Here is a 12,201-nt window from a genome sequence, read left to right as displayed (position 1 = left end):
AAACAGAGTGATAGAACTGTTTCCTGTTCTTAAAATGCTCTTTATATGCCACTATTTTCCTGCTGTTCTATAGGACAGAATATCACATGCAAAACTTTGTGAGCAGCAGAAACCAGGTAGAAACAGTTCCATTTGGTAAAAATGTTCCCTTTTTATTTTGACCATTTCAAATTAATTTTCCTATTATTTGCTTACATTTTGAAGGAACAAAACACTTCATTAAACAAGAAAAGGGAAGTCTGCTACTTAATTAGTTAACTTCCTGGCACTTTCTTCCCTTAAACCAAGGTTGAAACTTTTTGTAGTTTTGAAGCTCTTCCAGATTTCACTGTGTTGAGGGTATTACTAGAAAAAAACCCTCAATGTAGCCAGCAAAAACACCTTGTTTTTGATGAAATGGCTTTTCTAATCAGGAATTTGCCCCCTGAAAATCTCTGGCCACCTCTGTGAGGCTGGGCCCTGTAGCTGAGTGACTGTGCCTTAGGCACAGGGCTGGGGCCCAGTAGATGGCCCCCTTTGACAAGGCTCCAGCGAGCAGGTCCTCCAGAGCTCATCTCACACCTCCTCCCCTGCACCTCGACCCAACAGGAGCCCAACATTTTGAGATGACTATCGATTTTATAAAGATTACACCAAGCTACACTCACCAACAGTGCAAAATGAAAAATGTGCTGTCCTGCCTTCCTGATCAGCTGGTATTTCATAAACACACAATGCTTCCTACCCTTCAGCAGGAAAAGGAAAATCCTACCCACTTCACAATTTTTCAGATTTTTCTTTCACCAATAAAAAATGTGCATTCCCTGTATGAGAAAAGCTCTCTCTGCTTCTGCGGTATTACAGAAAGGCTTTTCTGTCTGAGTAAATCCAAGCTGTAGGGCTCCTTTACTGCATCAGCAGTATCATATTTTAGCAACATTACCAGTACTTCTTAAAGCGAGACTGACAAACTTCTACATCAGCAAAGGATCTACTACTTCTCACAACCAATCTCTTTTCAATGAGCAATCACTAAAATAAACATTTTTAGTCTCGTGGGTCAAAGGGCAATTTCTAGCCTCGGAAGAAATAAAAGAAAGAGGTGCTGTAGCAAATTCAGGAGCTGATTCAATGACAGGGAAGGTAATGCAAAGTTACCACTGCTATCAGTAAGATGTGATCAGGCAACTACCTTTGATCTGCCAAATGCCATTTGATTTCTATATTCTAACCTAGAAAAAGTTAAGGTTTCTAGGATATGAAAATAGCACGTTTCAAGTGATTCCTTGAAATTTTCACCCCCACACCACAGCTATTACCCAATATGGTAATATTTGCATATATGAGCCAGACAATGCATTCTTTGCATGGTTTCATTTTCTACTCAGATCCTGAACCTTTGGGCCCTGATTACATTAAACACATACTTCACTGTCAGTCCCATTTTTCTTGGAGCCAAAAAAATAGGCAAGAAAACTTAGAGGCATTTTCCTGAATGACACAAACTTTCAATGAGAAACAACTTCAGCAGGGACAAAGTTCATTGGCATTAAATGCTGATACAGCTTCCTTGACTGGAAGTTACACTCTCACTCCAGCTGAGAACCTGGTCTTACATCTACCCATGTCAAAAGGTACTGAGCAAATTGATTTTGCTCTCCTGGAGACTTTAGCCAAAAAATCCTCATTCTGGCCATGCTGTTTTTAACCTGTGTCTCTACCTCTGATTCTCCATTTGCTCTCGTTACATCTGCACAGGAAATTTAACTCACTCATGTCCATACATAGTGTCTCCATGTGGCTCAGAAATTAAATCTAGCTCTTAAGCTCTGGCCTCTCTGGAATGCTGGCACCCTGGCACTCTATAGATGCGCCATATGGATACAAAAAGTAGCCAGGGATCTGATCCCAGGCAGGAACGTGTCCGGAATATGCTTTAGTCATATCAAAGCCAGTTTGTTTATATATGTCTGGCTCCCAGGACAACTTTTCAAGCCCTTCAGCAGACTCTAATCTTTTAATATCTCAAACTCTCAACTCAGTTTCTAGACATGTTCCTGAACTTTGTTCTGTCTTTCTGGAGAGGTGCTGAGTAACAAAATTAGTCAGATGGCAGCAAAGTTGAAACAGAGCAGAGAACCATTGGCTCAAGGGGCTGCAGTATTCCAGTTCTTTCCTTCATCCCTCTCTGGACCCAAGAATGACACTCAGATGGTAAGTTTAAGGATTTGCACATAATGTCCCAAAGCCTGGAATCAGCACTATGGGTAAACTTGCTTTAAAAGAGCTCTCATGACCCTTGAGTTTTCACCATCTCTTTTGTCTTGCCCTTCCTTTCCCAGAAGAGCCCTGGAAGTAGGGACTCCTTATTTATAGTCCCCCTGACTTTTACATCAGTCTTCATGTAACTCTTTCTGGAAACATGCTTTCTTCCCCCATCTAAGCATGGAATGTGGCAGCAATTTTTAATTTTTTTAAAATTTATTTTTAAAGTGAAATATGTTACACTGTCCTGTGAACCACTGCATTCATGGCAAGGCTGGCTTTGAGAGGCACTGAGCCCTTACTGCCCAGTGGTTTCACTAGCACAGAGAGAGGAATGGGAAATAGTGGTGGCTGTTGGGAAGCATGTTGACATTCCAGCCTGAATCATATGGCTTTTCTTTACAGATTTTTAGCTCCTGGGGGCCAAATGTGTCACATCTGCTCTGTGCACATTTACAAGCTTTACTTATCACCACACTGCAAAGATGCAGAGATACAGAGAGGTATCTCTGGTGATTAAAGGAAAATCTAAATCTACTTATTTAGACCGTGTTCTAAATAAGTAAAAAATAATCCTCTCTCAACAACACTGGAAGGATAAGGTTAAAAGTTTCCTATCTCAGTTACCAATATAGAGATGGTATAATTATTCAGCTGTTTGCAAAGCTACTTCTCTACATCTTATAAAGCAGAGTGACATCTTGTGACTGGCATCAGATGGGAAACCCAGAGCACTTCCATGTAATGAAAGGTGCTGAAAGGACAGTTCTAGAAAATTAAGTTCTTTCTGATTCACAAGGGATGATCAACAATCCCCAGGCAGCAGTCCTGGGCTGTGCTGTTCACTTGGATGAGTTAATTCCCCGAGGAGCAAACTCAGCCCCTACTTTCTAGCCTCATCTATGCCTCTCTGCAGAGTCAGACAGAAAACAGTTTCTGCCACTTTTACTACAGTTCAAAGATATTTTGGCAACACAATCAAGATTAAGCAACTCTCTTGCGATATATTTATCATTATTGAGTATTTATGACAGAACTGCTGTTTTTGAGAGCTTTTGAAAGAAAACATGAAAGAAACATATGGAAGATGTCATTCAATGCTCTTTACAGATGCCTGGATCACTTAGAAAGAGAAAAGGCAAATTTAAGGTCCCTTCCTTCTATGCCCTTCTTTCTGTCCTTGTTTCAAACAGATGTCCAACTTACAGAGGCTCACCACCATAGGCTAGCTAAAGTCTTCTTTCCACAAAAAGGAGATAGAGAAAACTGCTCTTTTCTCTTACAGATGAGAGACTACTGCACTTCTCCAAGGTAACACAGCAGAGGTACAGCACAGAAGGGAGCATCACCTGAACCTATAGTCCTCAGCTAGTCATTTTCCTCACAAATCAAAGACAACCTGGCTGATGAGACGCAAACATAGCCCCCGGAACCACTTCTATGTCAGAACCCAGGACATTCCTCTGGCTGCCCTGGAGGACTTGAGACCCCAGCAGGGGCTCAGAGACCTTGGCAGGGAGTCAAAGACACCCGTGCCTTCAATTTTAACCCATGGAAACAATTACCAACTTTGTGTGAGGAGTTACAAGCCACAAAAGTTTGAACAGAATGATAGTAAGTTTATCACCAAGTGAAAATGTAGAATTTTGGGGTTTTTAGAATGGGGGTTCAGGAGGCAAGATGGAGGAATCTGGGCATGTACTTCTTTCTCCTTCTTGCTCTTTTTCTCCATCTTCTGCTGTGATGTTGGCACTTTTGGATTGGTTTAGGGTAGAGACAGACTGTCTAACATAGGTGATTGATATTGGAAAATTATTGTAAATAAACACGTAGTTTCTAGTATAAAAAGATAACACTGCCCCGAGGGCGGTCAGTGTGCCTCAACCTGACCTGCTGAACAGACCTCTGCAGGTCTGAAAAAGCATGTATTAGATAAGAGAAAATAAACAACCTTGAAAACCAGAGCCGAGGAATCCCGATTTCTTCTTCGAGCGTGGGGCTGTAAAAAGAGACTTTTAATACCTCGGGAGCCGTTCCAACAACAACAAACCCGGCACTTCTACACCCCTCTCTCCTTGCCCTGCACACAGAGAGCAGCAGCTCACCTGGTGGGTGCATGCTTCTGCTCTTCCTCCTCGTCGGTGTCGCTGCTGATGGTGATGACGCTGACGGCGGGGCTGGGGGTGTCGGGGATGACGATGGTCTGCCGCTGCCGCTCCCGCGCGCCGCCGCCCGCGTCCCCCCAGCCGCACGTCAGCGAGGTGCTGCAGGCAGGGCTGGTGTGCACCATGGCACAGCGAGGAGGCGTGTTCTCCTTCACTCGTTTCGACCGCTGGGGCGAGCTGATGGACTGGGAGGATGAAACTTCATAGGTGGATGCATTGCTGGAAATGAGGGAAGGCGTTATTTGGTTAGAACTCTGCGTGCTTGAGTCGCCTGTTGCCGTAGTTTGGAGTCCTGGCTCAGTAGCGCTGATTTATGGAGTCTAGGGAAACTGCAAAATTGGCACCGTCACCTCTTCAAAGAAGACAGTGCCTTGCATCACTTATTCATGTAATTGTCTGAGAAGTAGTTTATTTCAATAAAAAATTCAAATTTGTTTTCCCTGGAAATTTCCAGATAAGAACTGCTGCCTCTCAGGAGTTTGCACTGGGAGGGTAAAGGCCAGCCACAAAGCCCAGACATACAGAACAAAGGCAGGCACAGCATGGCTGACACAGGAGGGAGAACCACCCAAATGATAATCCCTTCCTCCTGCATCCTGCACGGATTCATCATGATAGTTTTTGGTCAGAAAAAAATAGAGGTAAAATTAGAATTTGTTGTGGAAAACTACAAACACTTATCAGGAAAATCGCTTTTTTCAACAGAAATGAATTGCTGTTTAAGGATCTTTTTCAATGAACATTTCCTGCTCAATACTTTATCCTCTAGGACAGCAGTGTCCCACAGATGAGAGCAGGCAGATGGGAGGACATATACTCAGTTTCATTCCTGTGTGAAGCAGCATACAACATATAAATCAGAAAGAAATAAACAATATATTTTTTACACATTAGAGAAACATTCCCAGTCTTCCTACTTCAGCTTCCCTGCCTGACCAGTTGGAAAAGTGACACTTGGATCAGGGATCCAAACACAAAACTATCAGCCAAACTATCAGTGTGGGTCTACAGATGGGGTTATTTACCAAAGCACACTGACTAAAGCCCATTTCACTCATTTCCCACACTTCCTTTCTTGGTCGTGTTTCTCTTTGCTATTGCAGAACATCTGGAGATTCAAAAAGGAAGAAAACCCCAAAGTTCTGGTTTTGTTCTCCTGTGGGGCCTGGGCTGCATGTTCAGCCTGGCCCGAAAGCTAACAAAAGGAATAGGTGGCATCCATCAAAAGGAAGTCACCCTGGCAGTATATCACACTACACCAACTTACACAGGCTCTTTTGCATAACAAATGGCTGCACAGTAGCATTCAAAGTGCTTTTTGAATACCAATGAGCAGCGTGGAGCACCCTCCTCTCCAAAGGAGCACGGTTCCTCATTTGGCACAAAAAGAGTCACAGTCAATGAAGCTGTAGAAACCCTTTACTCTGAGAGTGCCCCATTCCTGCTGGACACAGCCACCCCACCCTAAAGTGACAGGAGAGGGGAGGCCCTGCACAGGCACACTGGCTGACACAGGCACTCTCTTTTGCTGGCTAGCTGGGGACAGAGCTGCCTCTCTATGTTATGAATAGACTAAGACAGCTGGAGCCCACCCAAAGTAAATCCAACATTAGAGAGCAGATAAATGGGAAGGATTTAAATAGTGGCCTCTTAACTTGAGTTGAACTGGTTGTGAACTCAGAGCCACTCTGGCACCAGTCCAGTCACCCAGGAAAACCACAAGCTCAAGCTATTGCCACTGCACAAGTGGTGACCCATTTTGGTTCTCTCCCCTGCAATGTTTTGTGTTTTTTGATTTTAAAAAAGAAGTGTGTTAGTTGCACAGCCCAGAGGACCTTTTCCAGAGCAGATGCACGTACATCTTGATGAGGTCTGTCCTCTGAACAGGATTGCAGTGCTGTGACAGGCACTGCAACCATCCTAACATCTGAGCTGTGCAAGAAACCCCAGAGTTTCTCCTACTTCCAGAGCCAAAGGGTCCTACTGAGAGATGACAGATGCTAAGGACTGCTCTGTATGAGATACCCTTATAAAATGCTCCCTGTTTTATGCTGCCATAACTATAATAAGGCCAGGGTATAATAATGGGTGTCTGTTGTTGGTGTGGACTGTTGAAGAGAGGGGCTAATGACCTATGTTAGGAGCTAGAGAGCTTAGGTGGCCTAAAAGCACCCCAGTCCTCCACTCCCTGTGGCAGTAAAGCTCAGAAGACTGGCATCACCCCACTGCTTTTGAAAGGGCAGATCTGTGTGTGCACATCAGGCACACACTCCTGAAGATGCGGCCTCCTCAAGGTGCATGTGCTGCACAGTGGAGGCCCCGGAGGGGCTTCTCCTAAGTTACACCCTATTGGCTCCTTCCCCTGTTCCTATGCCTGAACAGAGGTGTTCCTGAGGCTCTCCCTCCCTTTTCCTTGATTGGGCCTCACCTTGATGCTGCCTGGAGGCCAAGGTCAGCCGGGAGGCCCCTGGGGGAGAGAGTGGGACCTTGGTGGGGGGAGTGGGTGTTGGAGAGGGGAACATCTCACCACATGGCTGAATTAAACATCTATGCATATTATGCAAATGCCTTTTTTGCTTCTTTACCCTGGACTTTACTAGCAGCCATTCAATCTGCAACACTGCACCTCAGGAGTGCTTCTTCCAGAGGACATGGGAAGAAAAGGTGTGGCAACTGGGCACTGCATCACACTGACCTGAGAATATGGTTATGTTTTTAAATCATCGTGACCACAAGGCTCTGGGCAATTGCAGCAGTGTAACAAGCTGTATGAACAGGGCCTGAGCCTCTATCTTCATTCTGCATCTTCTCCAGCCACTACCTCCCACACAAAACGATGCTTGCTGGGTATAAAACACCCCTGGGTATAAAACACCCCTGGGTACCAAAGACGTGAGGCAGCAGAGACCCCCATCACGGAATGTGTGATCTAATCCCTCTCTAGCTGTGGAACTAAACCTGTTTTGCCCCACAGGTGTCAGTGAGCACCCCTGTTGCCAGCAGGTCAGAAGGGGCTGGGCTGGAGCCGCGGCACTCACCGTGGAGCCGACTGGTGCTGCTTGCTCTTCCTGGCGGAGGCAGCGGCGGCGGGCGGCTGGCGCATGACGTGAGCGACGCCCACGTTGACGGGCTGGGCGGCGGGCAGGGCCACGTGGCTGGCCAGCAGCGTGGGCTGCTGCATGATGGGGTTGTAGTGGCTGCCGTGGGCGTGCGTGTTCCTGCACAGCGGGGACACGGGCACACGGTGAGATTGCAACCTGCAGGCTCCTCCACGCAGCCTCCCACCACCCTTCACTGAGGTGCCCTCTCCTCCGGGGCCTCTTGGGTTCCCAGCCTTCCCAGGACGGAGCCTTTTCCCCAGGGAACAGACTGAAGGCGTGGTGTGGGCACAGCATTCCACTCCAAGGGCATGGAGCAGAGAAGTCTCCCACACCTGTCAGACAGTGGTGTCACAGGCTGCTGCCCTTCTCCCTTCAGCCCTGTAGCCTAGCAAGACCCCAGCCCTCATGGCTCCTCCAAGCCTCCCCAGTTTACCTCCAGTCTGCCAGCGGCTGGGTGCCTGCCATGGACTCCGGGATGACGGTCGCGTGCTGGACAGAAGTGTGGGTGGCCACCCCGGTCAGCTGCTGCCAGGCAGGAGGGAGCAGGATCTGCTGAGTGCCACTGGGCCATGCTTGCTGCCAGACAGAGGGAAAGCAATTCCTTAGCAAAAGGCATCGAGCACTGAACGTGAGAGATGGTCCACACTCATCCAGGGCCTCTCATAGTGATCGTGGTCATGCTACACGGCTCTTACCACCTTTCAGTCACTGATAGGAAACCACAGTATAAGCAGGTATAGTTATAAATATAGAGAATGCAAAGGAGGGGGCAAAAAAAATCCTTGCCATACAAAGCAGCAGCTGTGTTTTAGGTTAAACAGGGAATAGAAGGGATCAAAAATTGTTGGCATTTCTAACCGAACATCAAATTTTTTAGCACCTTCTAATTTTGACTCTCCAGACCAGCTGGACACTATGGCTCCATTGTTATTTTCTCCTTTCTATACAGCCAGCTTACTTTCTCAAGTAATGCACAGCTACACATTGCATACCTGTCCCTCTCCACGTGTTCTCCAACTTTTTCCCCCCTCTTAGAGGGTGGAAAATCTCTGCCCTTTGAGCTGAGCCATCATTCTGCTATGCAATCACCCCTCCAGCTGTGCTGCCACAGGCATGACTCAGGTTGCTCCTGCTCCAATGACTCCATGCAAGGCAGATGATGGTTTTTTGGACATGGGAAACTGTCTTAGCTATGTGCTGCCCAAATGTGGCTCTGGCAGCTTTTTGCTGCTGGGCTGAGGAACTCAGGGGTACCAACTACAGCCCACCTTACTCCCAACCTGCACTACTATACTGGAGCTGTGTTGTGTTATCCCACTGCTCTAAGGAGGCTAAATTTGAGGGGAGGCTTCTCCCAGGCATGCATTTATCCCCTTCCCCACCCTCACAAGGATTGTGTTAGCTGTCCCCATGATTCCCCCCTGTCCCCATGATTCCCTCCTGTCCCCCAGTAACACAAACCCCAAAACAATCCACCCTGCAAAAACCCATTTTTTTCCCAATTCTACTTCCAAGTTTGATCACCTTCTAACTTTTTGTGTTGCTGAGTTACATCAAAAGGCTGCTATAGTGAGGCCTCTCAGCAACATCTGCAAAGGATGGAGAGTCACAAGGCTCCTGAGAGCCCTTCATCAAGGGAGCCACAACCATGGACTGGTGATGCTTGGAACAGGTAAAAGGATGAGGCAAAGGCACAAAAAGATCAGAGAGGAAAAAAGCCTTCTTATTATTCTCTTTCCTTTTTTTACCTCAGCTTTGCTTTAAAAGAGGAGACTGAACTACTGTTGAAGTCAATCCCAGGGGACTACCTGGATTTCCTTGCAGACACAACTGCTTCCTCCCTTTTCAGGAAGGGAATGGAACAAATCTAAGCTCCTTGTCCGACTGCAGTGCATAAATTTAGATGCAGTGTCAGGGCCTAGGAACAAATTCCTCACTTATTAGGTAAGGACCACTGAATCATTTAATCTGCAGATAAGACTTGTCTAGGCTGATCCACCAGCACTGTGTGCTGTGCTTACACATGGAAGGCTTGTCCTGGCAGCTGCAGCCTGTTCCCAGTCAGTGCATTACTATGAAATTTTGGTGGGGTGGTGAAGCAATGCTCTGGCCCTTGTCCTCAGGAGCTGGTGGGTCCCCTGGAGGGACCAAGATTGTACTCTAGACATAGAGCAGGAACAACTAACAGAATAACATTTTGAAAGCCAGTGGCAGGAACTCTGTAGGAAATGTTGCTGGGAAGGAGTTAAAAGGAGAGAAAATCAAGAATCCAGGGTGTTATTCAAGGGCAGGGGACAGTTCTGGGTCACACCATAGAAGCCTGCTAGAAAACTGTACAGCTCTGCCTCTTTTGAAATCTGAAGCTGCAGTGAGCTGTGAGTAAAGACAGGATCAGTCTCCTTTCACTGGTCTCTGTGCATACAGTATGTGGACCACACCTGCTTGAGAAGATGAAAAGAGACCCAGAGAAGTTACAAACAAGTTACTTTAGCCACTGATCCTGCATCTTGCAGGCTGCTTGCTCTGCCTTGCACTGCCTAGCTCCATGCCACAGGCTGCAGACACACAGCTGCCAGACACGATGCTCGAGCTCTGTCAGTGCCTCCTGCCCTGGATCCCTCTGTTCCTCATCTAGGACATCTGGTCTTGTACAAAATGCACAGGGAACTGCATGCCAGCTGCACTGGGATGCAGTAAGGCTTTATCTGAGGAGTGCAAACACGGAAACCTGTGCCATGTGCTGGGCATGTGGGGAGAAAGCCTGACAGTACTCCACAGTGCTGGGAGCACAAGGAGCAGCACCATGCCTCATCAGCGGGACAAATAAAGCAGGGGACAGACACAAGGGGGCTCTGGAGGCACTGCACTCTCTGCTGGGGCCAGTTCCTCTTGCATTCACAGCAGTTGCATGGCCCAGGCTGAAGAGCATTAGATAAGCAGCTGTGCATGAGAGGAACAGCTCTCGGCTGGGAGAGCGACACGCAGCCGCCAAGATCAGATGTGACTACAATGCATCACAAAGAAGCTGTGTTTTTCCATTCAGGAAACTGGAATTGGGTACAGATTTGTTTATCAGAGCAGCTGCTCGGCCCGAACCGAGCGAGGCCCACGGACACCAGATGCCAGGGGCATCAATCAGAGCACCCTGCCTTCAGAGACAGCTCGCATTTCTCACCGTGCAAGACAAACGGGCACAGCAACAGGCACATCTCCTCTCCTTTACTGCATAAAAAATTAAAAGTCTGTGCAAGTGAGGAGTGATTCTCAGAAACAGCCAGAATTCCCCTTTGGAAGTGACAGTGAATGAAATATCAGTAGAAGGCATGAAATGGGACAGCCATGAAACAGGTGTTCATGTGGCAGAGGCAGCAATGAAATCAGTAACCTGTGGGCAGGAGGGTGCTCAGGAGGAGCTTTACCACCAAACATTCCCCACTTGCATAGAGCCCAGCAAAGCCACCACGAGAAGAAAGAAGGAGCAGGAGGTACTGGGATCCTTCAGGATCCTGCTGTCTTTGAGATGTTTCAGATCCAACCCTCACCCCTTCAAGCCCCAAAGGACAGCACACCACACAGAGTGTGTGTCCTGGCAGAATGGTGGGGGCATGTAAAGCTATCTCAGTGACCTCCTTCACTCACTTGCCCTGGCCGACTTCTTGCACAAGCAAGAGGTGCCAGCCACTGAGCCTGCACAGACTGCTCCTTGCTTTGCCATGGCTTTTGTCTCCCTGCCTTTAAGGCTCTTCTTTCCCACCAAACAAGGGAGGTGGCCCATGTCAGTTGTTACAACAGGCAGCAGCACAGATTGGTTTGATGTTTCAGACAGCTCTCTGACAAAGGCTCTTCTATTGGGAAGGGGCAGGGCTGATGGAAATCACACAGGCTGCAAGTTGCATTTTGATCTGTCTTTACCAGATAAGTGTGACTGGCAGCTGGCAAAGGAAGGCAAGTGTGTTCGCAGGGGTTTTCAGGTGAGGGAAGAGACAAGAATGTTGCCTCCATGTTCAGAAAGCTTGATTTATTATTTTGTTATATACATATTACATTATAACTATACTAAAAAGAATAGAAGGAAAAGTTTCACCTCAGAAGGCTAGCTAAGCTAAGAATAGAAAGGAATGAATACAAAGGTCTGTAGCTCAGACAAAGAGAGAGAACCAGCTCTGCCGTGACTGGTCACTAATCCCAAACACCTACACGAGACCAACCACGGATCTACCTGTTGCATTCCACAGCAGCAGATAACTACTGTTTACATTTTATTTCTGACGCTTCTTAGCTTCTCAGAAGAGAAAAAATCCTAAGAAAAGATTTTCACAAAAAAATGTCTACGACAGGCAAGAGCACCAACAGTGCTTACCCCAGCAATGCAACACACAGGCATAAAGCCTGAACTCTGCTGGTTCCTGACTGCATATGAATGTGCTGGCATGGCAGATCAAACAAGCCTGAGACAGAGACGTGCCTTTGTAACTAGCTGGTCATCTTTTTCAGCTTGCACAACTTAGTTTCAAGTATACTAGGTAGTTTTTTTTTCCTGTCTGGTATCAGCAGAGGTACCATGGTGCCAGCTCAAAAACAGTTGAGGCAGATTCACTGAAGCCTGCACAAGGAGGAATGAACTGCTCCTCTGGTTTGAGGAGCTGGGGTACCCCTTGAGGATGTGCATGTAATCAGTAATACCCATTCCT

At 47.0% G+C, this 12,201-nt stretch overlaps 1 protein-coding gene across 5 annotated transcripts in view; it reads right to left on the bottom strand.

Annotated features, from left to right (window-relative positions):
• The window catches only part of HIPK2 (homeodomain interacting protein kinase 2), a 140,816-nt gene that overhangs the window by 22,217 nt on the left and 106,398 nt on the right, over positions 1-12,201 (bottom strand). For all 5 annotated transcript variants that reach the window (XR_010783744.1, XM_066550882.1, XM_066550885.1 and 2 more), the window contains exons 10-12: positions 7,944-8,086; positions 7,448-7,627; positions 4,350-4,628 (exon numbers count right to left, since the gene is read on the bottom strand). Coding sequence is in view for 4 of the 5 variants with exons in the window: in XM_066550882.1 (XP_066406979.1) it covers positions 4,350-4,628; positions 7,448-7,627; positions 7,944-8,086 (602 nt within the window). In the remaining variant the exon portion in view is untranslated. The remainder of the gene's footprint in view (positions 1-4,349; positions 4,629-7,447; positions 7,628-7,943; positions 8,087-12,201) is intronic.

This window comes from Molothrus aeneus, chromosome 5 (assembly GCF_037042795.1).
Source record: "Molothrus aeneus isolate 106 chromosome 5, BPBGC_Maene_1.0, whole genome shotgun sequence".
NCBI lineage: Eukaryota > Metazoa > Chordata > Aves > Passeriformes > Icteridae > Molothrus > Molothrus aeneus.
Note: the sequence above shows the minus strand (reverse complement) of the source record. Positions and strands in the feature narration are given on the sequence as shown.